General features: G+C 45.7%; 1 protein-coding gene across 3 annotated transcripts in view; it reads left to right on the top strand.

Annotated features, from left to right (window-relative positions):
• Positions 1-25,928, top strand: part of RHBDL3 (rhomboid like 3) — a 71,808-nt gene that overhangs the window by 28,294 nt on the left and 17,586 nt on the right. For 2 of the 3 annotated variants that reach the window (XM_048323663.1, XM_048323664.1), the window contains exon 3: positions 17,830-17,988. In XM_048323663.1, the coding sequence (XP_048179620.1) occupies positions 17,830-17,988 (159 nt within the window). Of the gene's footprint in view, positions 1-11,533; positions 11,569-17,829; positions 17,989-25,928 lie in introns of those variants that run through there. The other variant, XM_048323665.1, reaches the window with a different exon arrangement.

Here is a 25,928-nt window from a genome sequence, read left to right as displayed (position 1 = left end):
GACTGTCAGCAATTGCTCTGGCTGGGGTGTTTGTGCCATGTCAACTTGTGGCTCTGGTGGGAGCTCTGCCTCTTGTGGGCTGAGATCCTTAGTGGGATGAATGCTCTGGAAGTGTTCTGTCTGTGGAAGGAGGGTTGGAATGCAAGGGGACAGTTCCACAGACCTGCCACAGTGGCTATGCTTCCCTGAGGATTTCTGAGACTTCCAGCCAGTGACTTTCATTTGCAGCATCTGCCTCTTTCCTTGCTATCAGGTCCACATTTTTGAGAGCATTCTTGTGTTTAAAACAGCGCTTACTTCCTCATCATCCCTGTGAGAAGCTGAGCTGCTGTCCCTGGGTGTAGCTCTCCTCTCACCCCATCCTTAGGAAGCAGCTCAGTCTATATTTACCACTGGTGTGCACAAAGGCAAACATTGTCAGGGACTCATTGTAACTGTCCCAATTACCCTAATTTCATTTGCATAAGAAGATTGACCAGCCTGTGGTAGTGGCATTGCCTCGGCTGTCTGATGTGGGACACTGTGATTTGGGAAGCAGGAAAGAACTGGAGTACCCAGGCTGGATGCGGGATGGGGAGAGGGGGGCTGTTTTGATCCCTAACAGCACAGGTGCTACAGCAGCCCTTCGTGGAAGGAGGATAACTTGTCAGATCTCAGGCACTGCAGGTTCCTGACCATGTCTGATTCAGATGTAACAGCTGCCAGCTTCCCGGAGATGCAGATTCCAGGTACCCCAAGCACACCTGAGCTTCTGGCTGTCCCATATGAGTAAATCCTTCCCCTGCACAGCGTGTATGTGTGTATTTATCTATTTTTTTGTTGGTAGGTGTTGACCCTTCTTGAATGCTTCTAGACTAAGCAGTGATCTGCTGTGTGTTGTTGCTTCCCTCAGGCACATGTAACCTCTCCTCCTTGTGTCTGGATTTTTTCCAGAAAGCTAGCTGTTCCTGCAGGCAGGTACTAAAGCAAGAGGAAAGCTGCTGGGATGGAGCAGAAGTCAGGAAGCTATGAAATGCTATGATCTCTTGACTCAAAACAATAGCTAAGTGCTGGTAGGACTTGCTTGCACTGCAGCAGCTGCACAGCTCTTGCTCCTTTCACTGGATTGAGAATGATTCATATTTCCTCTCCCTTCCCCTCCCCCCCCTACCCCCCCGCAATTGCCACATGTAACATGATCTCCCTGTGCCCAGGCTGGCAGCTGGAAACCCAAAACACTCTTCTGGTCGCAGTAATGGTTCTTCTGGGCTCAACTGGCCTGTGAAGCTGCAGTGTTCAAGCTTGTGAGCTTTGGCAGAGCAGCCTTTCCGTCCCCCTGCCCCTGCTGTGTGTGTGCATGCACAGACCCACATCCATGTGTTAATCTCCTTGCTGCTTCCAGGAGAGACTTTCACTCTTGGCTATCTTTCCATGTTGCTTGTGGATATCACCAAGCTTAGCGTGCTTCATGGAGATGCTTTGACCTTTGCTTCATCTTACCCACTCCTTCAAAATCCCCCCTCTTGTATCTGGCAGTTTTGAATTTTTATTAGTTAGTTAGTAGGTGGCAATACGGGAGTGTGTCATGGAGGTGTCTGGAGCACAGGCAGCTCATCTCAGCTACAGTAGTTCTTTAATCCTCTTGTATCCTTGGGTGAGTTACTTTGTCTCTCTGCAAATTACTTTGGTAATTCATAATTTGATAATTACTTGGGTGAATTACTTTGCCTGTTTCCCAGTTCAAAAGTGGAACTCTTTATGAGCTGGTACCACTGTGAATCATAAAGAGCACAAATTATTATTTCAAAATGTACAATGTCCTAGAGACCTGATTATTAACAACCAGATCCCAAGTCTCTGCCCTTATATTTTTGGATCTCTCTGAGAGGGATTGATGATCCAGCCCAGATTTCTCAGGAATTCCTTTGTTCTTTCTTTGGCAGGACATGGAGAAGGGAAAGAAATCCTTATGTGTTTTCTCAGATGAGATGCTGCTTGTGCTCTGACTCCAGGACACTCACATTTTTTGCCTGAAATTACCCACATTGGTATTGTTACGTTTGCTTGGTGCAAGGAATATCAAAAAAGAAGGGGCAGAACAGAGTCTCAAGTTGAGGCACAGATGGGGTCCTCATGGTTCCTCTAGCAACCCTTTAAAAGCCAGTTTGTATGTTTGACTTCCCCGATGTGTTGAAAAGGCAAAATAGGGTCAAATCTTAGATTTAAATGTGGTTTCTTTCCATTGTGTTTGTTTTTGCAGGGAGTGTCCTGCCTTCTACGATGTTTCTATGACCTCTCATTTTAGCTTATGTATTAGTGGAGTCTATTTATGAGCAAGCAAAACATGTGCTCCAGATACTGAAATTAGCTTTTAAATGGTTGTTCCTAACAAATATGAAGTGAAATACTATGATTTAAGGCCTTACACTATCCCTTTTAAGCTGAGTCACTGTGTCTTTTGCTTTGCATTGGGAAAACAGCTTTGGCACATGTTCATGCAGGGGTGACTGGACTGATAGACCTAGGAGGAAAACAGAGACATTGCCCACCCAAAAGGGATGGGAGGGCATCCAGTTTTCAGCTCTGCCAGTGAGGTTGAAGTAATAAGATGTGCCCTTTTTAAATGCTTTGTTTTCCCCAGCTGTGCAAAGGGAGGAGGTGGATGAATAATGATACAGAGAGTTTTGTTTGAAATTCACCTAAAGGCTGGGGAAAACACTGTTTGTTTCTTTTCTAGCAAAATATTTAATTTGATTTGAGCTGAACCATCTGGGCACTCTGAATAGGAATATAAATGACAATTTTTAAGGAAACATTTTGAAAATGGCAATATCCAGTGCTTTGGCCTTTTAGAATCTGAAGGAACTTCTAAACAATCAATGTTCAAATCTAAGGCAAATTCTCAGGAAAGTCTTGGCATGATTGAAATCTCAGGAAATCTCTTTGCTTAGAAAGTTTTGTTTTGAAAAAATTTGTCCTTGCTTCATCAGTGGAAGAAAACCCCTGAAAATAACACTGCTGATAAATAATATCATGCGTATAAACTGCATCTTGTCCCACCCTTCGAGCAGTGTTACACTTGCATCTCTCGGGCTGCTGCTTGTAATTATCCTGGTGCTTTATCCTATCGGCCGTTTCCATGTCACTGGTTCAGTTTTGCTACAGCTCCCTTTGATGGGGGCAGTCTGACCTTTGGTGGCTGCTGTTTGATTTGCTCTGGGTTCATGAGAATTTGCTGGCTGGGAGCAAAGGAGGTGCCCGATGGTGGAGGGATTATACAGGGACAGACGATGGTAGCACTGTCTGCTTGAGGCAGCTTTTCTGCTCCCGGATTAGAGTTCATGCTGTTTTACTTGTCTGTCTCTCTAAGGCCTTGTCAAGTCCATGTGGGAAGCTGTTCTGTCTGCACTATTTCATTTTGTGCTGCTCAGCTCTCTCCCTGCCTCATTTCTCCTCCCTCTTTCCCCTTGCATTCAAGCGGCACCTTTCAGTCTTCCCCATTCAAGGTCTGTCTTTGCTCTCTGCCCTGTGTAGAACTTCCATGCCCTCCCTACCATTCATCACCTCTTGCTTATCCACCTCCCTGCTTTCCTTTCTCCATTCATTGGGGCTTCCCCTCAGCCACTCTGGGCTGCCCTCTCCTCCTGCCCCTTCCACAGTCCTCCTTTTGTGTCTTTGCACTCCCTTCTCCATGACTATCCAAAGCTCAGCAGTCTGCAGTGTGCTCTGTGAGGATGATCTGCTAGAAGTTGGCCCCAACTGATGAGCTAATTAATCCTCAGTGGAAGCCTGGTAAGGACTGTTTTGGGTGGATTTGTCTCTCTAGTTACCCTGCAGGTGAGAAGATTTCTTTTCCCCCCACTTCTGGAGATGCAGCATGGTGCATGAACAGGAAGAGTATTGCAATTTCCTAACCTTTCTGTTCAGTCTGGTCTTTCTGTCTCTCCCTCCTGGCTTGTTTCCCCTTTGTTTGCAGCAGTTGCAGCTCTCAGGTGACTCTTTGGGAGGTTGTTTGGATTTCCTCATTCTCAAGGAACATGACGTGAATTCTCTTAATTATGCTGGCTCTGTAATTATGGTTGTTGCCTGTGTCTTCTCTGCTTCCTTCTTTTAAATCATCTACTTGGAGGCTGTATTAGTTTTGTCAACCCATCTCTGAGCTCGAATGTGTGTTTGAAGTGTTCCCCAGGAAACAGAGCTTGTGAATTGCATTAGCCAGGACTTTGTTTCTGTGTCTCAAGGCAGCCACAACCCTATGCTTGTGATGCAGACACAGGAAATATGGACCACAGTCTCTGCCAAAGATTTCCCAGCTTGTTGAGCACCTGGTCCCCTGCAGCTCCCACAGTGCCAGCAGTGTGCAGACATCACCCCAGGCTATTGATGGAGCAGGTCTCTGTTGCAGTGTGGCAGGAAAACAAAGTGGGAGGTCTGCTGGCCTCTGGATGCCCATGGCGGCCTTCAGCTTTGAATGGTTAAACTGTATTCAAGTCAGTCTGGTCAAGTAAAAGGGGAGTATTAGAGCTTGGGAAGAGTGGACAGGCTTGTCAGAGGAAGCAGGTGCTCTGAAAGCTTGTGTGAGCCCTGTGCATGTGGGAAATCTGATCAGCTCAGTAAAGGAGGTAGAAATGACGTGGAGACAGGCAAGGAGGGGAGTTCTGTGAGTGTGTGCAGGTCTGAATGACAGTACAAGCTCTCTGTTGTGTGGGAGGCTGTGAAAGGACCATCCACTGCTGTCTTATGAGGCTAAAAGGAGCCCCTGATACTGCCTGGCAGGGCCAGGCTCTGGGAGGACTTGTCAATTCTCTGAGAAGGACCCTTTCCCCTCCTAACTGTATCAAAGTGGGATTTCAAACCCTGCTGTGGTTTGTTGTCAGGCTGGTGAGTGTGTAAAAGGGATTCCCTGTTCGTTGTGCTTTGGCCCCACAGAGACATTGACCCTCGCAGGGCACATCTAGCCCCAGGCCAGTCCTGCATCTTGTCACCTGCAGGCAGAACTCTGTGCTCCAACAAGGCTTGGACTGGGAACCCTGCATGAACAGCACTTCTTCCTATGAAGTTAGTTGCATTCCTGTTGTGGAGTTTATTTAGTCATGGTTTGCTTTAAAATGTCAGACACATTTTCTTTCTGTTTGAAAACTTGTGGCAGAGAGAACTCCGGGAACACTGTCTCTTGTCCCCGGTAAGAGCATATAGGAATCCAAAATGCAGCTTGATTTTTCTGATCTGTGGTTTTGCAACTTTGGCACTTGGACAAATCTTTTCTACCCTTAAACCAAAACATATTTGACATAGCAGACACTGGTAAAGTGCAAACACTGCAGAAATTACTATTGCAGTTCAATGCAGGGAACCTGCAGTCTCAGTGTCATCCAGGAATGATTTGGGTAGATCACCTAAGAAACAATGCAAACCACTACAGCTTCCAGCAGTCTGGCTCCTTCCTGCAGCTGTAACTCCTATGATCACCCTGGAAAGATGCAAACCAGGATTTCTTGCTCTCAAGTGTTTAAATGGTAGAAGTTAGAATGCGCTCAGTTCCAGGTTGCATTTGGAACCAGCCTGTCTGTAGTACCTTTGAGATGGTTATGTCATTGCAGTGCAATGCCAGTGCCTACAAGGCATTGCAGGGAATCATGTGGTACCTCTGTCTCCTCTTCACAAGGCTCACTTAAACTTCTGCTCCAGTTTAGCTTGGAAAGCAGAGGAGTGTCTTTCATAGCTTCTAGTCCCTATGACTGAGCAAAGCCAGTTGTAGGACCAGTATGAGTTAAATACCTTTCCCAGTCTGTTTAGCAGGAGTTTTGCTATGTGGTTGTTGCTCTAACCAGAAGCATGGTTTGAATTCCAGTATAGGTGAGTCATTTTTGGCTACACAGGTGCTATGGCACTTGTTAACTGGAGCTTTAAATGCATCTGTTTAGCTTGAGCTTTTCTGAACCCTAGTAGCTTGCTCTCAGGTCAGAAGAGAACTGCTGGGATCATCTAGTCTCCTAATGTAGGCAAGAAGGTTTTCTGAGTGATCTTCTGCTTGACCTCAACCATACCTCATCTCCTAGGAGAACTTGCCATTCAATTGTAAAACTTCTGGTGAAGTTAGTGAGACGTTTCACTTGTTAATAGTAAAAATAATCAACTTACTCTAATCTAAAGCTGTCCAGTTTTACTTCTATCCCCTAGATGTGATTATACCTTTTTCTTGGTGGACAATCCTGTACTGCCAAATTTCTGTTCCTCTGGACAGCGATCAAGTCATTGCTTAACCTTCCCTTTCATAAGATAATGAATTGAGCCTGTTAGTGCAGCCAGTCAGACTGTACCAATAAAAAGTGCTAAAGACGTAATGTCACCTCATTTACAAACCTGCAGGTCCCATTTCCTTTTTTGCAGGCACTGTTACCTTGAGAGCACTCAACTATGACAAGCAAGGGCTTTTTTTTTCCCCTGCCAGGAGTGGCAGCTGCTGAAGATGGCATTTCCCACCCTGTACACTGGCTGGCATTCTTGGCTTCTGTCCGGATGTCTTTCTATTTATTTTTAATGTCATATGTATTGTTTCCAAGTACCCAGATTTACCAAAAGACCCAGCTCATGCTTAGTAAGTTGCTGCTTTAACTCATCTGTGAGCACAACGCAGGCTTTTCGTAAGTTTGCTCCAAAGTCACTAATGAGAATTCTGTAGGAGGAAGAATGAATTCTCGTGGGACCCCATTAGTGGCATTGCCATGTGATGGTGGCTCTATGACTCAGATTTATTTCTGAGGCCTGTCAAATAGCCAGATTTCAGCATGTTGAATGTTTGTGTCACAGCAAATCATCAGACTCAGGGATGTCTGGTGATATCAGATGCCCTGCAGAAATCAGTCCTGCCCAGCAACCTTGTCTTATGATCTGCACCAAGTTTGTATTTTCATCCAGATAATATCAACTGGACATAATCTGTTTTCTGTGGCCTATTCTGACTGATATTAGACCAGTCCTCCTTCAAGTATGCGTTACTCAATACCAGTCATCTGTTCCTTTGCTGTGGGTTGCTGTTAGACCAACAAGACATTAAATTCATGCCGGGCAGTTTAGGGAGCAGGGTGGGTGTCTGTCACTGTGATTGCACAGGAGTTTTGGAGCCAGGGTTGGAAGGGCTACATTGCTGATTCAAAACTGGAAGAAAGGTAGCAAGCAGATCTTGATGTTCTTCCAGTTTTCCCAGACTTGCAGAAAATCAGTACTTGTAATGACTTTTTAAAATCTTTTGGATGAAAGTTACCTTGACCTGCTGATTCAAAACTAACTTCAGCAGCTGCTGTGTAACATTCTCCAGAGTTACTGCTGGGACAGAATGTGCATCATCATCATCGTGTGATAGAGATAATTCATTGGGCTTTTGTCCACATACAGAACAGAAATATTTCGCCTCCCCTGACTCTTTCACACTGATACCACCTATGCAACTTTTTCCAGATAATATCAGATCAAAAACCTGTTTTGAATGAGAAGATTCATCTTACTCATCTGTACTAGCATAGATGCAGCTGTGACAGGAGACATTATCCACAGCAGTGAATTTTACAGAAATCTTATGTATGATTAGCTGACCTGGGGGTAAGCAGGGGTCTGACTGCAGGAACTTGGCCTGAAATAGAGCCCCCACTGAACAGCTCTTCTCACTGTTGTGTGTCAGTTTCTGGTTCGCTTTGGTTTTTATTATTACTTTCTTTGTGGCAATAGTGATTAGAGCCTGTCTCCCAGTTGTGAGATTGACTGTGCATGCTTATGTTTTCTGTTGAGTTATGTAATCCAAATCAATGCAGCATCTCACCCAGAGTGTGTTGCATTTTGGATCTGAATGAAATTACTTACATGTTATGTCCCTTCATGATGTAGAAGCCCTGAGAGATGATATTAATACAGAATTTTGAGATTTTCCAGTCAGCCAAGTCTAAAACCACATGAACAATAATTATGTGGTGGTAAATGAGAGTATCACGTGTCGTATGATACTATGGATATTGCTGTTTTCAGCTTTTGATATTTAATGCCTTACACCATCCAGATGAAAAGTGGGGTTTATTTTATCTAGATTGCAGAACTCATCGCTTCAGGAGATTGTGGAGGCCTAAAAACCAGAGGAATCCTAAAAGGAGAGCAAGAGATTGGGCATTCATACATTAAGTATGTTGGGACCAGAAATGAGAGATAGCACCAGAGCTGGGCTGGTGCTGTCGGATACATCATTCGCCAGTCTGGGTCGTAGCCTGCCCAGTCTGTTACTGCGGCTGAGGACAACTACCCATGCAGGAATGTGCAACGTGGCCAGTGCTGGATCAAGATTAAAAATAATACTTTCACCTAAAAAAAACCCACCTGCGTCTTTTTAGAGTGCCTCAGCTTCTTTCCATTAGTCTTAATGCACTGACATAAATAATAAAACAGGAAGAAGCAGAGTTGGAGAAGGCTCAGTCTATAAACATGTCTCTTTGCATTAAGCCTTGTGGCATAATGGAGGGCATCTCCTGCCACCTATGCTGTCTCGTTACTCATGTAATTATCTCCCTCACTTTCAGTGCTGCACTTCCTCCCCTGTCAGTGCTGCTGGTAATGGAGCTTCTATTTACCCTGGCTTCTTTCTGGGGAGCGGCTTTGGTTTCAAAGCCAGTACAGTGGTATATTTTGAATAATTTAGTTCTGGGTGGCTTGAACACTGTGTGCAATTCCCCAGCTGAGACTAGAGGCTGATTTCTGGAAGTATTCTGCCAGGAGGCTGATTTGGAGAGAGGCAGTGGGATCACTCAGAGTGGTGGGATGTGGAGGTGGCCGAGGACTGAAAGTCCACTCAGTGGGTCATGTAAGTGCCTCTCAGCTCTGTCATCTCACAGTGTCTTAGCAAGGACTTGCAGCAAGAAATCCACAGGCAGAGGAAGGATAAGAAAGAGAGTTGTATTAAAAATTAGCATGGAGACAGAAACATGAATTTGGATACCTGGCTGAGCATGATAGACTTCCCCTGCAAGCTGTGGGTCAGAAATTACTGGGATTTCCAAATTTAGGATTTGCTTGGCCTATGGTGGTGTTGGGGTTTTAGGAGTTCTCTTAGGTTTTTTTTCTGTTAAAGGAATTTTCCTAATACGTGTTGCTAGGGGGACAAATTGCTGGGTACTTCAGAAAAATAAAAGACCTACCCATTGGCTACTCTTTTGTTTCACCTGGGTGTGTGGACAATCAGTTCCCGGCGTTTGGACAGACAGAGAGGCTGCTTTCTTCGGCTGCTTTTGCTTCTGCCAGAGAAACCCCGGGATCCCAAGCCCACCTTCCCTGCCCCACTGGGAGCCAGGCCATGGCCGCCCTACCCCCAGCCATTGCTTCGAGCCTTCGCTACATTGCAGCCGTGCTCGCCCAGCCTGCCCAGACCTCCGGGGGGGTTCCCACCGCAGCTCCGCAGTTTGGATACACCTCCTCTGCCACCCGGAATTTGCGCTCGTCCCTGCCATTCCAGCCTGCCATTCCAGCCTGCCGTTCCAGCCTGCTGTTCCCGAGAGTCCGGCCGGACACCGGGATCGGCTGCCCAGGCGTTTGTGAAGCCTTTGTCCCATCCCTCCCCGGGATCCCAGGGCACCAGAGCCGCGTGCTCCCCGAGCTCGCTCCGGAGCGCCCCCTGCAGCCGCGGGGGAACCATCGCACCTGCCCTGCTCACCGGGAGCCGCCAGCGCCCCTGCCGGCTGCGAGCGGAACTGCACCCGAGGGGAAAGGGCCTGACAGCCGAAAGGCTGGGACTGGGTTTGTGATTGTTTGCTGTTACTGCCATGGTTATTGCTGTTTGTTTGACTTGTTATACACATATGGATATATAATAGTAAAGAACTGTTATTCCTATTTCCCACATCTTTGCCTAAAAGCCCCTTGATTTCAAAATTATAGTAACTCAGAGGAAAGAGGAGTCGCATCTGCCATTCCAAGGGAGGCTCCTGCCTTCCTTAGCAAACACCTGTCTTTCAAACCAAGACAGGTGATTATGGACCAGGGGTGTGACCTCTGTAGAGTCAAGGAGTTCAGTGTGGTGTCCAGCTCTGGAAAGTTTGATAGGTTTCTGTACCTGAAACCTCAGAAGGCCACCTCTGTTCAGAGTGCTTCTTGGCCTGGTGGCTTGGCAATTGCCCTTTGCCATTGCAGCCATCATCCAGCTGTGCTGGATCACACAAACACAGGTGTGGTGCTTGTGCCCTGTAAATTGGGAGGTCACAACACCACACAAGTCTCTGGGCTCCCTTCAGGACTCTTGGCAATACCGAAATCAAATCTAGTCCCAAGCCCTCTTTCCTGTCTACCTCAAAACTGAGTGAATCTTTTGATTCTCTCATTCTTGTTGAAGCTGTGCTTCTGCTGTCTGCTTAGATGAAGTGCTTCTGCAGAAGGTAACAACAGATGGTGGTAATGTAGATTCCTTCCTTGTCTTTATGCCTAAGACAATAGGAGAAATAAATTAGAACAGAAATGCCTCTATATATTGGCCAACTAGCTTTGAACCTGGTCTTTCAGACTACTCTGCTCTTCAGGGAAAAGGGAATCTTATACCAGCCCCCTCCATCTCCACTTTGCCATGTGTTGCATGCTGAGACACTCTTACCCAAATCCAGGTGACAGGCCCCCTTCTCTGGAATGCCTCCTGGCCTAGGTGAGTGCTGAGCTGGGCAGCTCCGTGCTCTCACTGCAGCTTTCCTGGGAGCAGGTCTGTCTGGGAGCACTGCTTGGTGAGGGAATATCCTCTGTGCTTAAAAGCAATCTGGCTTTTGAGAGCTGGGTGATGTTTCTAGCCCTTGGGTTCACCTCAGGTCAAAGCAATCTAACATGCCTTAAAAGTACTGCTAGACAGCCCTTAATCACTTTATATTGTCTGGGCAGTGGTGAGTTGTTGCATATAGCTAAAACCTTATAAAATGAAGGCCTTGTTGCCTTTGTAAAATCATGGCTCAGGCCTGTTACTTTGGTGTGTTGGGTTGACCCTGAGTTGATGGACAGTCTTTAAGACCAATTACGCTTCTCACAATTTACATACTTAAACCGCACAGAAAGGTGGGACTGCCCCTTCTTGTCGGAGGTCGCCTGCTGGGAGGTGGGGGGGCTCCGAGCCTCCCAGCCCCGCTGGGCCGGGCCGGGGCCACTGCCCCTTTCCCCCTTTCCAAACGCTGCGGCACGGACCCTGGGTCGCTGGGGGGGACTGTCCCAGAGCCACAGGCAGCTAAAACCAGCCATGGACTGCTCACAGCTAAACCCATCCAGCGCGGCTTCTGGGGACCGGCGGGTCCCTCTCTTCTCCATGCGGAGCCGGCGGAGCCAGCGGGAGCCGGCAGAGCCTCCTGTCTGCAGCCAGCACACTTCGTGCTGAACTGAAGAGGACACCACGCAGCCAGCAGCACAGAGGGAGCGAGGCTTTCCCCACCGTAAAGCCTGAACAAGAACACTCTTCAACACGGCGGCTTCAGAGTCAGAGAGAAAGAGAAGTGAGTCACGTGGGACGGAGCTGAGCATGGCGACGGGAGAAAAGAGGGCGGTGCCGCGATTCTGGCGCGCAGCTTAAAAACCTTCTTGCATACCGTGGTAAGAAACTGTAATACCACAAACTGTTTGTCTCTTTAATCCATTTGAAGAACATGGGGGGATGGAGTATCTTCGTGTGCCTGTGAAGATTGTGAAGAATGCCTGTGCCAGGCTATATAGAAGTAGTAAGAGGCTGTTAGAGACTTGTGGCGAAGAAAAGCCTCTGTGTGCAGGCCAAAATAACTTATCCTTAAAAAGATGAATAACCCCATGTGATGGCCCATGTTTTGCAGTGTGAAGGAACTGTGAGATTTTTCATGGGAGAGATGTTCTACACACAGCAGATTGTTTGTTTCCGGGCGGGTCTGCTGTTAGTGGCAGTTTGGGAACCACGTGCAACTGAAGGAAAACCCTTTTTTCCTTAAGCATAAGAGAGAGACTTTTCAAGAACTGGAACACTGACTAACATCCCATGTTCTGTTATCCCTTGTGTGAGCTGGGTAAAAGAGAAGTGCTGGAGGGGGGAGGGGATTTGCTTTAATTTTGTTTTGTTATTTTCTCTTTACTTTTAATTCTATTAGTAATAAAACTCTTTCATTGTACTGCAACTGTTTAAGGTTTGTGCCTGCTTTGCTTTTCTCCTAATTCTTATCTCACAGAAAGAAAATAAGTAAGTAATGAATACTTTGAACCAAAACCACTCCATTTAATTGGTGTTTCTGCCTGGTTTCGAACTCAACCCGCTACATTTGGTTAAGTAGAAAAGGACTGTGGGAAAGAGACTCAGCTGAATTAGGGGTAGAAAAACATGCTGCGTGACTGCCACGTGCCCACATCATGGTGTATGTTCATTGGTTGAATTATGTTTGTTATGCCTTAAAACTATGTAAACTGATAACCAGCTAACTGCTTTAAAAAGCCGGGTTTTTGCAATAAAGTGGCTCTCCTTTGCACCTGTCTGGGGAATCTGCGTCACTTCTTATTGCAACAGTGAGTAAATTCATTATTTACAGGGGAGGCACGTGTGCGTCACTGGAGCCAGCACTAATGTTTTACCACATGCGTTCAGGCAACTCAGATGAGGTGACTTTAAATGCTGGGAAGCTGTATTTCAAGGTGGAGGGATATGCATTTACCTCTGACTGGCCTTCCTCTCTGCTGGATCAGGGTTTCTTCTCTCAGGGTTTCACCTCTCACCTTTGGAAGAGAGAGCAGGATCATTATGCATCCCTAGATTGCAGAGGCTATGCCACCTAACAGTCTGAGTTCCATCCAGCAAAGCTCAGAGTGGTTTCTGAAATCCTTGGTGATGAAAAGATGTTGCATGCAATTCACTCCCCCTTTCCAGTGGAAAAGGGCCTACATTTAAATAAGAGACAGGCCAACTATTGAGAGCTCCTTTCTGGTGGGAAATGAATTAGGAGTTGTCATTTCTATATAATAGGGAGGAGAAGCTAAAGCTTAGAGCAATTTCTTTCTAGAATCTCCTAGTCTGGAGCAGAGCTGGGGTCAGTGCCAGGAGGCCTGATACTACCAGGCCAGTCTCTCCAGCACCCAACCTTAGAATGATTTAGATTTTAAGGAACTGGTCCAACTCAAGGCCAATTTCCAAATTAGATGAAGTTGCTTGGAACCTTGCCCGCTGGAAAGACAACTTGTGGCTTGGGTGATGCCAAGACAAAGCCCTTCAACGAGGAAACTATGGGTGGTAGCTAACTCTGTTCCTGCAATCCCAAAGCCAGCCAAGGATCCTCCTGTTGTACCCAGTTCAGCTGTTGACTCTCCGGCTGCTCTGATGCCCCTGAGGGCTGTTTGCCATGGGGAGAGGAGCAGCTGGCTGCACTCTGTGAAATGTCTGAGTTTTCCCAAGATACCCATTGTCTGTCTGCAGCACCAGCCTCCACCCTACTTGCTCACTCAGCCGTGGCTGATGTGTCTTTAATTAAAGAAGAGGAACAATTAGAGATTTCATTTTCTTTCCTCAAGTGAATTTCTATTTTCATCACAGTTTATGAGGCCCCCTCACCTTATTTTTGTCTTGTAGTTTTGCTGTGGGACCTTTAGTTTGTGGTGTGTCTCCTCCAATATAAAGAAGAAACAGGAGAAAAACAGCTTGTTTTGGGCCAGGGAATTAAGATCCTGGGTCAGATGGCTGCTACGGTCATTAACATATTTACATTTTTGGTTAAGAGCCTGGTTGAGGATCAAGGGAGTTAAGGGTGATTGTCATTGAAATGTAGAGAAAACCTTGCATGAAATAGCCATTAGTGTCCTGTTGTCTGGGGGGATGAGGGGGGGCAAACGGCTTCCTCATCCCTGATCACTTGTCTGCCCAAGTGTGTGGTCAGGCAGAAGGAACTGTGCTGAGGGAAGGCACCTGTGCTGTGGGAGCTTTGCTCCCAGTGGGGCTGGAGTCAGGCCCAGCACGGCCCTGCTGCTGCCTCCAGGGTGAGACAGCCCTGCTGTCTGTCCTCGGGTGAGACCCTGGTGCTCGGCTGGGCTTGTGGGACAATTGGCCCTGAAGGAGATCGTCATGGATAAATGCATGAAGCAGCTAGCAAAGGTCAGTTGCCTCTTTTATAATTGATGGACCTGAGTGTTTTGAGTCTGCTGTCACATGTTTTTGCACTGGTGCAGTGTCACCTGGAGTGCTGTGTGCAGTTTTGGGCATCACGTTATAAAAAAGACATGAAGCTATTAGAGAGTGTCCAAAGGAGGCCACAAGGATGATGCAGGGTCTTGAGGGGAAGCTGTGTGAGGAGTGGCTGAGGTCACTTGGTTTGTTTGGCCTGGAGAAGAAGAGAATGAGGAGAGACCTCACTGTGGTCTTCAACATCCTCATGAGGGGCAGTGAAGGGGCAGGTACTGATCTTATGACCAGTGACAGGACTCAAGGAAACGGCTAGGGCTGAGTCAGGGCAGGTTTAGTTTGGATATCAAGGGGTGGTTGTGCACTGAAGCAGGCTCCCCAGGGCAGTGGTCACAGCACCGAGCCTGTCTTGAGTTCAAGAGGCATTTGGACAACGCTCTCAGGCACATGATGGGATTCTTGGGCTGTCCTGCATAGGGCCAGGAGCCAGACTTGATGATCCTGATGGGTCCATTCTAACTCAGCACATTCTGTGATTTTATGTTTTGCCGTGTGTAGGACACAGGATATGCAGGACCTGCTCAACCACTTGATTTTTGTGGATAGCAGAAACAGTGTTTGAAGTATTGTGTAGATTTTGAGTGGCGACAGATGAGATTTTTATATGCTATTTATATAGAATTGTTATACAATTAAAAATTGTCTAAACATAAATAAGAGGACTTCTTTACAGCTGGGGTTGACAGTAAAACATTCTGCTCCACGTTGAGGAAACTGTGCTCTGACCCTGCTCTGAGGTATTTTAGTTCAGATGTCAGTTGTTCATTGTTTATCTCTTACTCTCATGTTGTTCAAATCCACTGTTTTACTTCAAACTTATTTCGAATTAGTATCATTAACATAGTGCCAAAAAATAATTATATATAATAACATGAAGGAGAAGAGATTCCCTAGCCCAATTACACTACAGAAAACACCAGCTACCTTCTGCCACTGCTTTGATTTTTGTGGAGCAAGCAGCAAGACTGTGAGCTGAAGGAGGAATGCTGGTGCCTGTTGGTGTGAGAAAGAAGTATCCTTGGAGTGGATTCCCTTGTAGCCACCAGACAGATATAGCTTCAGCTGTGCCTTTGGAAGCCAGCAACCACAGATAGCAGCATCCTGAGTGACAGGATGTATCAGCTCTAGCACCAGTGAGTCTGAAGTCATTAGTGTGTCCTTGTGGGCTAGTCTGAAGCTCTGAAGCCGTTGTGTAATTTCTGTTCTTGGTTATAAAATGCTTCTTTTTGAAAGGCTTTAAAGCAGAACAAAGTCTGGGAAAAGTGGGTTGTGATCTCATCAGCTCTTCTGTGCTCTGGGGGCCTGTGTGCTTCAGTTCTGTAACTCATCTGCCCTTTGAAGGAATACTCATGTCCCATGTGGCTGCAGCCCTTAGTCTTTCCTACAAAGTCAAACAGTGAGCACACAGCGTGGGGAGAGTCCCACACTTTGGGTGCTGACCCTGGCCCTCAAAGTAGGGAGGTACTTAAGCCTTCAAGGAGTAAATAGTTTTGTCTTAGACAAGCTAGGTTCTGACATTTTAAATATCAAGATACAGTTAAAGTGGTGCAGTTAAGTACGATGTTGTTTAGGTCAAATGTTCTTGGGAAACAGGGATGAACAGAGCAGTATCTATGGGGTTGTAGATCTTAGATTCATTCACTGAATGACTCATCTCCCAGCGCCTACAAATTCCCCTTGAGAAAGGTCATCTCAGGTACTGTGCTAATAATACTTCGTTTCCTGGGTATATGTCTGGGACTGGGTACCACAAACAGGCTGGCCTGAGAGTCACAGCAAGAGCCAAAACTCATCAGAGCTGGGCCCAAGTGCAGAAACCCTGACTTTTGGGGTTGGTTTTAGAGTTTGATCTGTTAACTCAAAGCATCAGAGTGGGCCAGAGTAGGGGAGCTAAGCTTCTCCAGGGATTAATATTAAGCTTTTGTTTAGCACTAAGCAGCTGATGAAATCCACCTTTGGCTCTGAGTGCCAGCTGTCAGGGAGGTACATCCAGGCCACCTCACAAGGGCAGGACAACCTTTGGCAGAGAACGGGAGAGAGTGCCCAGCTCTGACTGTCCACAGGTCACTTGGTTTATCTTGTTTTGTGTAATCCACTTGCCCCAGCAGCTTCCTCACAGAGAGGCTGCTGTTTTGACAAAAGGCAGACAGCCCTACTCCAGCAAGGAGCTGTGTCCTCCCCTCCTCAGGTTAGGCAGCTCCTCCTCAGTCAAGCGGCTGGGGAGAGCAGAGCAGTGGTACAAAGGTGCTCGGGCCAGAAGGAGATGGAGCCAGATCCTCGCACATGGGCACTGCAGCCTCCAAACAAGCTGCCCATGCCTGAGGCTGATCTGTTTTACAGCTGTTCTGCTCACTGCAGAGCCATGCTAGCCCTGCTGCTGGCAGGCTGCATCCTCTGCCACATCCTCCTTCCCACCTCCTCCCTTGCCAAGGCAGCCTTTACTCCACCATGTCTGATAGAAGGCCAGGCGCCTGTTCAACTTTTGTTCTCCATTAGGAAAGACCAAGGATTGTCAGGACCTTTTTGGCTCTGCCAAGGCCCTATTATGTCCCAAATGTTTCCATGAAAAGACTCCCTCCTGACCAGCCTGCCCCCTGACAGCCATTCAATCCAGCCAACAAGCTTGATATCATTATCTACAAAAGGAGGCCAGCAAGCACCAGGATTCTCACAGCCAAGTTTGGGAAATCAAAGGCAAAATCTCCCAGCAACAGAGAACTGGTAGAGATCAGACTGCACCAAGGCTAGTGCAGGCTGGTCTGGCAGCTTGCAGCCACTAGTTTTCCAAGCACATAAGAAACATGCTCGGCATGGTGCCAGCACGGGCTTTGTCAGGGCTGGGGCTGTGCCCTGTGAGCTGGCAGCCCCTCACAGAGTGCCCTAGAGGCCACTGGATCAGTCATAAGTTTGGACAGCTTTGTAAAGGTGTCTCTTTTCATCAGTGGCATTTTTAGGAGATTAGCCACTTAGGCTGAGGGAAAACAGTGATGTTTTTGGTCAGAGTGGGATTCACTCCAGGTCTCATCTGGGACTTTCCTTCTAATGACTCTGGTTTACATTCTCAAAATGGTATGTGGCTGCCTTGTCACTTTTAGTTTGACATGGTGTTCATCTGCTTTGCTTCCTGTCCAAAGATTTTCTTTCCCAAGTGTCTTAAAATAGCTCTTCAGCAGTGAAAGCACTTACCATAGTGAAGGCATATGTAGAGGTGATCTGGAAAGGTGACTGTCAGAAACACTGAGCACAGAAAGGGCTTGAGGAGGGATGGCATACTCCTGTGGTGCAATTTTGTTAGGAAATAGAGGAGTAAAGCTGTTTTCAGTGCATTTTATCTCACAAACTGCATCACTGGTTTACTTGATGTTCCAGATAGAAAGAGACATAAAAAATAGACAAGGGAAATGATGATGCAGAGGGAAGGAAGGTGAAGGGAGCTGACATAGCTGAAGCTTGGGTGGAGACGGGATGGTGGTGTGGATGATGGTGCCTGGACTCACCCCACTCTGCAGCAGGGTGCTTTCCAGCCCCTGGGTGATTGCAGGGCAGTGTCACCAAAGCCTAGAGCAGCCCCTGGGTCCCTGTGGGTGTGCAGCGGGTGATGAATGCATAGGAGAACAGAGTTGTGTGTAACATGGAATTGTTAATTGTGGCACTTTCCCCTCCTATCCCAGTTCGATCCTGACAACACTGGCTACATCAGCACTGAGAAGTTTCGCTCCCTTCTCCAGAGACACAGCTCGGAGCTGGATCCCCACAAGCTGGAGGTCCTGCTAGCCCTGGCAGACAGCAACTCTGAGGGGAGGATCTGCTACCAGGATTTCGTCAACCTGGTGAGTGCTCTGGCTGGCAGGGCCTCTCAGTCCTTGGCTGTGCTTATGGGCTGCTGATGGACAGTGTCTCTCTCTCTTTCCCTCCCTCTATTAACACCAGTGTTTGCCACATCACATTCTGCATGGACTTGCTGAAGCACTCAATGGTGACTGAATGCTTCAGCAAGAGTCAAATTGCTTCTGATTTTTCCAGGGAAACAAATTTGCATGGGAAGGAACTGTGGGAGCTGTAAAAAGATCATGAAGCAATGGCTGCTGCTAGTTTAGATGTTTTTGCTCTCAGTATCAGTTGCTAGCTGCTATAATGAGCCATTTGTTTGCAAGCAGAGGTATGTCAGTCTGAATGTCTCCTGTTTTATCTAGAGATTGCACCACTTCCAGACAAAAATATACAGATAATGTTGTGTTGACGTGCTGGGTGGCGTCATACTGCACTGCTGTAGGCATCAACAGCAACAGGGATAAAGTGTTTCTAGGTCATGTTCATTTTATCCCAGGTGAGGTGTCTCAGAGTGCATGAGTCATGATCTGGATGCCTCTCTATCTCTACTAATGAGTCAATTAGTGAAGGGATCACTCAGTTTCTTGTCAAGGCAGTTTGTTGAGTCAGCACAATTGTAGACATGTGTTGTCAGATGCCCAGGATAGCTTACGAATGTTGTTTGCAAGGTATCTTGGACACTGGCCATTCAGGGGCTTTGCCTTGTTCTTGCTCTGTTATTGAATGCCTGAATCCCATCAGATTTAGTGCAATATTAATAATAATAAGCCAGGGTGACAAAGTCAAAGAGCAATGGAAGTTGGTGACATCTCTGAGGTTTCTCTGAAAGCTGGATGTATCCTTGATGCAGAGTATAGTAATTTGCATCTCTGTGTGTTCTGCAGACAATGTAGGTATTTGATCCCTTCGTTTGTTATGGTCACTCATGCATGTGTCCTTGGTTTAGAAAGAAAGTGTCTTCCATATGTCCTGTTTTCACATTCATCAGAAAAGTATGATAATATGGCCCAGCTGTCAAGGACCCTGATGCTGGCCTCCATCAGGCTGTGGACAGTGTCAAGGTGAAGTTACTTTGATGGAATGACAGAAACCTGCTGTATCTAACCAGGCTGTCTTGTTAGCCCCTTGCCTATGTCGAAGTACACAGTAAAATAAATACAGCAGCTCTTAAACAGATCACACAGTATGAGGTTTTCCTCAGCTCCAGTGTAACAGTGTGGTCCTCAGTGCTCAGCAGAGTATTTATAGTAACAGCTGCTGGTTCCACAGTTGGGGGTATTCAAAGTACCATGCAAGCATTCACTAATTGGGCTGCGCAACACTTAGGTAGCAGGAAGAGGTATCATCGAATTTCTTTTACAGAAATGATGGCCTAGGGCCAGCTAACACATTGACAACAGGCCTAGGAATAGAACTGGGCTTTTTCCTCTCTCCTCGCTCCACAGGGCTCAGGAGCAGCACAAGCTAATGAGAGGTAGGTGGGAGGTGAAATGCTTGGACATTCTCCTCCTTTGGGAATAGGAGATCGTGCCAGCTCACTCCCAGCTGGTGTGATTTCTGCAGAACAGCAAATTTCCTTCACTACTATGGAATGACTCCTATAAAGAAGCCATTGATTTTCCTGTTATCAGCCCCTCTATCCTTGTCTGCATTTTTTGCACTTTCTAATCAATAGGCAATGCAAATGCCAGAACATTAAACTACTTAAAAATGACATCTCTCTTCTCCCTTCTCCTCTAATTTCTATTGATTTCCAACATCCAAGCTTTTTTTAGGGCTCCTTCTCTTTTCTCTGCCTTTTGAACTTACTTTTGAACTTCCTGATGGAAAGAAACAGCACAGTTGACACAGAATCACTGTGAAATTACGGAGTTCCTTCACTTCATAGCTGTCAATCCTCTGTGTGGTGGTGTTTAAGTGCATGTTTGTGCTTGATGATCATTAGCCCTCTCTGCTTTAAGCTCAGGTTAATTTGTCTGTTTCAGTAGCTTAGCAAGAATTGACCTGCTGCCAAAAATGATGGTGCTGGGTGTCGTGATGGAAAGGCTGACCTTTCACTATACCAGAGACTGTACAAGCATGGCTCTCTGTATGTATGGTTTTCCCTTTCTCCAGCATCATTATGAGCACCAAGAACTCTGCCTGCTCTCTCAAACACTGTGATCCTCAGCTAAAGGACTGCTATTGAGCAAAGCTGTGTTATCGTCTGATGTCCAAAATGTTTTGTGAACTTCTAGATACATCAAAAATGTAATTAGAGGACTTCTCACCTTAATAATGACATCCATACATGTGTCTGTTCTCAACTCAGCAAAGCAACTTAAATTTATGAAGTTGGAAGTTTTAAAATATGAGAATAGACCCCAGAAATCACTCAAGAAATAAATTGAGAAATGAATAAGTTCAGGGAAGATGAAAACTCCTGGTGTGATCTGCAAACAGAAAAGACACAAAAAAAATCAGATAGGCAACTCATTGGGAATTACTTCTCCTCTGTGTGTATGAAATTCAGCTCATGTAGTTGTAAAACACAATGCTGCAATCATATCCATTTCTGTTTCTGCACTGTGGTTTGTAATAACAGCAGAAAGCAGTTTCAGATGGGGTTTCTTATGCTGTGTCTGAGACAGTGCAGAGTAACAAAAGTGTTTCCTGTACAAGTGGAGACATCTCGAGCATCTGCTGTCTGGTTGCTTTGCAGCATTGTGAAAAGAGATGCAAAGTGAAAATTCTGCCTATGAACAGCATGGGCCACAGGAGGAGATAATGAACCAAGGTGTTTAACTAACTTTGCTACTTTTAGAGAAGAGACAAGCCAGGAGGTAATTACACTTGAGATGTTATTTGCTGGAATTCTTGCTGAACAGCAGTTGCTGTTGGCAGTCCTGGATTACTTCACATAATACCCTGTGAGCTATAGTAGAGCTTGCAGTAAGTAGTAAGCTCTAAGACAGAGTTCATGTGACTTGGGAAAAACAAAACACTGCTGCTTCCAACAGAAATGTTTAGCTGTAGCTTTGTAGTAACTTGAAGCTGATGTAGCATCTCAATAATTAGCTAATTAAATGCACATCCTTTGTTTTCCAGATCAAGAATCACCACCTGCTTTGCTCTCCCTGGCCTTGCTGGCTTCTAGGAACAGGCTAATTCTATCTCATTTTCAACAAAAAACACATATTTTTGAAGCACTATGTGACAATAATCTGGTCACCCTAATCCAAACATTTCTGGTGCCAGCACACATTACCCTTCAGAGAAGGATTTCCTTTAATTTTTGTGATTCCCTCTCTGACTTGCAAGGCTGTAAATCCTACCTCTTCAAGTAAAGAAATAAAACTGGAGAGGCAGGCTGAGAAATCTGCAGCCTCTGCTCTTCCTCCTCGAGAGTGCCAGATCCACAGTTCTGCTGGCCACCAGAGAAGGTGAGAGGCAGATCTTTGCAGGAGTTTCTTACTTCATGCAAGAGGCTGGAACATGATTAAGTGTTAGTGGAAGGTGTCTTGTGCTATGTGCTGTTGAGCAGGATGTTCAAAAGAGCAGTTACTGTGTCAAAATATTGCTGGAGTCTTAAAAATAAGATAAAATATGGAGGGTGAAGGAGATGAAGTGCCTACCCAGAGTCTTACAGTGTGTCTGTGCCACTGGATGCTGTAGATACACAAAGGTTAAGATTTAGATGCCAGCTCTTCTGTCCTGGGCAGGGTATCTCATTGGTGTTGGAAGAAAGAGCAGGACTGGCTGAAGGGATAAAATACTTTGGGATCGTGTTACAGTCCACAAACAAAAACAAAAAGTCCAAAGTGGATCCTGGAATGTTGTAAGTGAGAAATGAGCTGGTTCAGTGGAGGGTTTGACTTGTGTTTTACAGCTTCATCAGACTATAGGAACTTACTGTATGTCTCATGCTAAAGAAAAAATGTAGAAAAACAATGTATCTCAGTCTAGTTTTAACACTTGCCTAGACTTGTAGGACTTTGTAATGCAGTATAGAAAGATACATTAAGATGCTCTCTATTCAAGGATGATTAAACCTAAATCTATTAGATATTGGTTGCAAGTAGCAGCAGAAGAGAGAACTTTCTTCCAAATGAACTAGTCTGTCAAATAATCATTATGCCAAATAAAGTGGAACTTACCATAGAAATACCCATCCCTAACCTGAACTGTTTTCCGTCACATACAGTTGAAACTTGAGGAGTGCAATATCAATTTAAATGGTTGTGTGCATATCTAAAATACACACATGAGTAAGAAATGTTATAAAGATTTTTTTTTAAAAAATTGTTTCACAAAATTGGATCTGGATTCATTTCATTGGTGGAATCCTTCCCAGCATCAATGGGAAATGGAGCAGGTATAGAGGGTTTGCAGTTTCCAACTCACTGTGTTTTGACACAGTATTATTGGAACCACGATGTTAGTCTTGTCCTGCAAGCAATGTTCTTTCAAGTAACCTTGAAATTTGAAAAGTGGTTTACCTTTTCTATTGGAAGTGCTGGAAGGCCTAAGCCTGGCACATTTAATAGGAATCGGGAAAAACCTTGAGCAGGGATAATTTATTTTGTCTCTCCTGTCTCTTTCTTTGAATCCACAGAGTAAACCACTGCTTGGTCAGACCAAATCAGAATGTTGGTATCTGGGGTTTTTTCCCTTTGATTCTGTTCGGGAAAGTGCTACCAGGTTGGCTTAGAGGATGTGAGCATCTGTGACAGATGAACTTGATGCTGAGATATACATTTTTGGAAAAGCTGTCTCTACCCACATTAGCATTTTGTAGAAGTGTGGGCAGAGGGAAAGAAATAAATGGGAATCTTGAAAGCAAAATTGATTGAAGAGGTTGCATTTGTAAGTAAAGTGGGTTATAAAACTGGAGCTGGCAGAGGCTTTTAAAAAGCTTGTGCTAAGTTCTGATTTAGTGTTCTGTGTCTTGGAGGATCAGAGTTGGGGAGGTGAATGCATTGCCTGTCACAGAGCTGTATGTGTTTAAAAATAGCTCAAGACCAGTTTCAAAGATGCCAATACATAATGGGCAGAAATCCATGTTTTTCAAAACCTTCTGAGTGAGGCTGAATAAAACCATAAAAAGGGTACTGTGCCCCACACAAGCTCTGAAATTGGAGATGGGGGAAATATGACATGATTTGTCTATTGATTATCTGAGATAGTTACAGTAGTACAGATATCCAAGGAACACAGAGGAACTGGTCTGCTGGTGGGAATGGACAACTTCCTTTGCGAGTTGCAGATTATCCTAGAGTAATTTTAGAGTGCCGTGTATGCTAAACAAAAGCAGGGCTTTGTACTTCATCAAAGTTTGTCACTGTCCTACACTAGACAGTAAGGACTCATCCTAAATGTTGACGTTTTCAGTGTTGAAGACAGGTTCAGATTTAAGTAGGAAAAAGTTTTCCTTTTGCACAGAGGTATCAAACCCAGCCTTTTAGAGGAGCTCTAACACTAAGCTTTGGTTTGTTTCGGTATGGTAATACCAAAGGGCACAGGTGGCAGCATCTGGGTACCAGTCAGTTCAGCTTGGCTGTTTTGCGAGGGAAATTTCTTTCTCTTTGCATAATAACATTTTGCAGGCATGAAGGACTAAGGGAATGTGTTGTTCCCCCTGCTACCTTTTCTCTCCACATACTGTTTGCTGTACCCATCTGCTTGCAGCTTTAATATCACACTCACTAAAGAAGTCCCAGATCGATTGCATGAAGAGAAGTGGGATGGGCTGCCCTGGGCTTCTGAAGCCATAGTAATGTGCAGGCCAACAATGGACCTAGTGTTCTTTCAGCTGATGATTAAATACTTGGCTCATAAATACCAATATTATGTAATTCCAAAATAAAGTCAGCAAATTCTGACCATATGCGAGACTGTTTGGGATGATTTGAGTCTTCCAAAGTCAGTCTGAGGAACAAAATAGACTTCTCGTCAAGAATGGGTGAGAGCAGCAATAGTGACTTAATCCTCTGTCTCTCCTCATGCCCATCTCCTCCTAGCTTGATTCAAAGGCCTGTGGGGCTGTGTAAGTAGGACCAGGACTTCTGTGTTTGCTTGAGCCCTGGCAGACAGCTGTGCTGTCTCTTTGGAGATCATCTCCTCCTTGGTGCCATGGGCAATGAGTGCAGGTGGGGACCAACAGGATGTCTCCTTCCTGAGAGGCCTGATTTTATCAAGGGCTCAGTACATCCACTTACGCACATCTTGTTGGATTGTGGGGGCTTTTCAGCACATCTGGTACACTCCTGACACTGCGTCCCTGCCTCATTGGGGTGTAAAACCACGCCAAGACTGCGTCATGTAGAGGGAACCTGGACCTTCTTTCCATATCCTTTGCTCCAAAGAAGGTCTGGCAAATATTTTCATGTCCCTTCCATGTTAGCTTCTGTGTGGGGTGTGAAAGGTCCTGTGATTTATTTTCCTGTCTGGAAGAAGAAAGGCAGAGCTTCTGCTGAACAGAAGTCCAGTTTCCCACCTCCTAAGGAGAGCCAGTGGAGGCTTTAGTCATCTGAGGTGTGATTTACAGTGATCCTGCAATATTTTGCTCTTAAATCTAAGAAGACCTTTCTCGTTTTGTTTTTAGTATGTTGAGGAACACCTTCAGAAACACCATGGTGATGAATTTGCAGTGCCCTGGCTGTTGTCTGGGCTCCATGGGCAGCACAAGCATTATTGCAGAGAGGACACTGGACTGATGGGGCTGTGCTGAGTTCAGGTGACTGAGCCAGTCCCTTGTGTCATACTAAACAGTAACAGACGAGTTCAGGGGTGCCTCCGTTAGGATCCTCTGCTCAACATGATGCAAGGATATCTTTGTTATGAGCCTAACCATGGACATTAGCAGCCTTTGGAGTTTCCTGCCCATCTCCCTCAGCAGTATCTGCAATGATGAGGTGATCATCTGCTGAGGGTGGTCAGCACTTCTTGATGCTGAACTGCAGTGATGATTTTCCTTGACTCTGGAAGTTATTGTATTTTCCACTGAAGTGCTGCAGCAGGGAAAAGCACTGACCGTTTTGTGGTAGGCAGGAAATCCCATATATCACTGTAATTGTAATAAGCAGATCAGCAGCTCCAGTCAACTGTCTGGTATCTTCAGGCAAGTTTGTAGATTCAGTGTGAAATTATTCTTGTCCATAAGAGGGGCAAAGCGAGAGAGAACAGAATGAACTTTGTGAGGGAGTTTAGCGGGGGGCGGGGTTTCCGAGCGCAGGGGAGCTGGCCAGAGTCATGATACGAACACCGATACGATTTGAGCATCGTGCTCTGCTTTATTGTTTACTTACACCAACTTGTATCTACTTTACGAAGATTCACGCCCTATTCCCACAGGACAGCCTCTAAGCAGGCGGGGGAGCCGACCAGTGTATAACTTTGCCAAGGATTTCAAGGCTGCCTGCTGCCAGGTGTCTTTCAAGCCTGCAGCCTGAGGCCCCTTCAGGGGTTCTTCCCTAGCAGCCCTGAGTTGCCCAGATTGTCCTGGGGTATCGTATGCCCCTGTTCCAGAAGGAATCCCTCTACAAGGGAGCATGTGCAGAACATATCCAAAAGGCTGCTCTGAACTAACCTGAGGTGAAGGTTTCTTCTGTGGGCACAGTGAGGTCATTAGGTGGCTAAAAGTATCTTTGAAACAGAGGTACATCTCTTACCTACCAAAAGGCATTTCACACATGCTAAGGAAAGCCTTGTACCTGTTGGATGTTTCTCTACGAAAATAATGTCTTTCAATATGAGCAGGCTTTCTTAATGCAACAGAGGACCACCAACAATTGTTTTCCCCTCATCTTCCCTAGTTTTAGATACAGGCTTTTGGATGATAGACTTGAGAAGACTGAGAGAGAGACTTGGTGGACATTTTTTTTTCTTCTTTGTCTTTTCTGCTTTTTTTTCCAGAAATGTTCTTTTACAAGTGTTTTCTGGATGAACGAAGGAAAGAGTG

The sequence above is a fragment of the Corvus hawaiiensis genome, chromosome 19 (assembly GCF_020740725.1).
Source record: "Corvus hawaiiensis isolate bCorHaw1 chromosome 19, bCorHaw1.pri.cur, whole genome shotgun sequence".
Taxonomy (NCBI): domain Eukaryota; kingdom Metazoa; phylum Chordata; class Aves; order Passeriformes; family Corvidae; genus Corvus; species Corvus hawaiiensis.
Note: the sequence above shows the minus strand (reverse complement) of the source record. Positions and strands in the feature narration are given on the sequence as shown.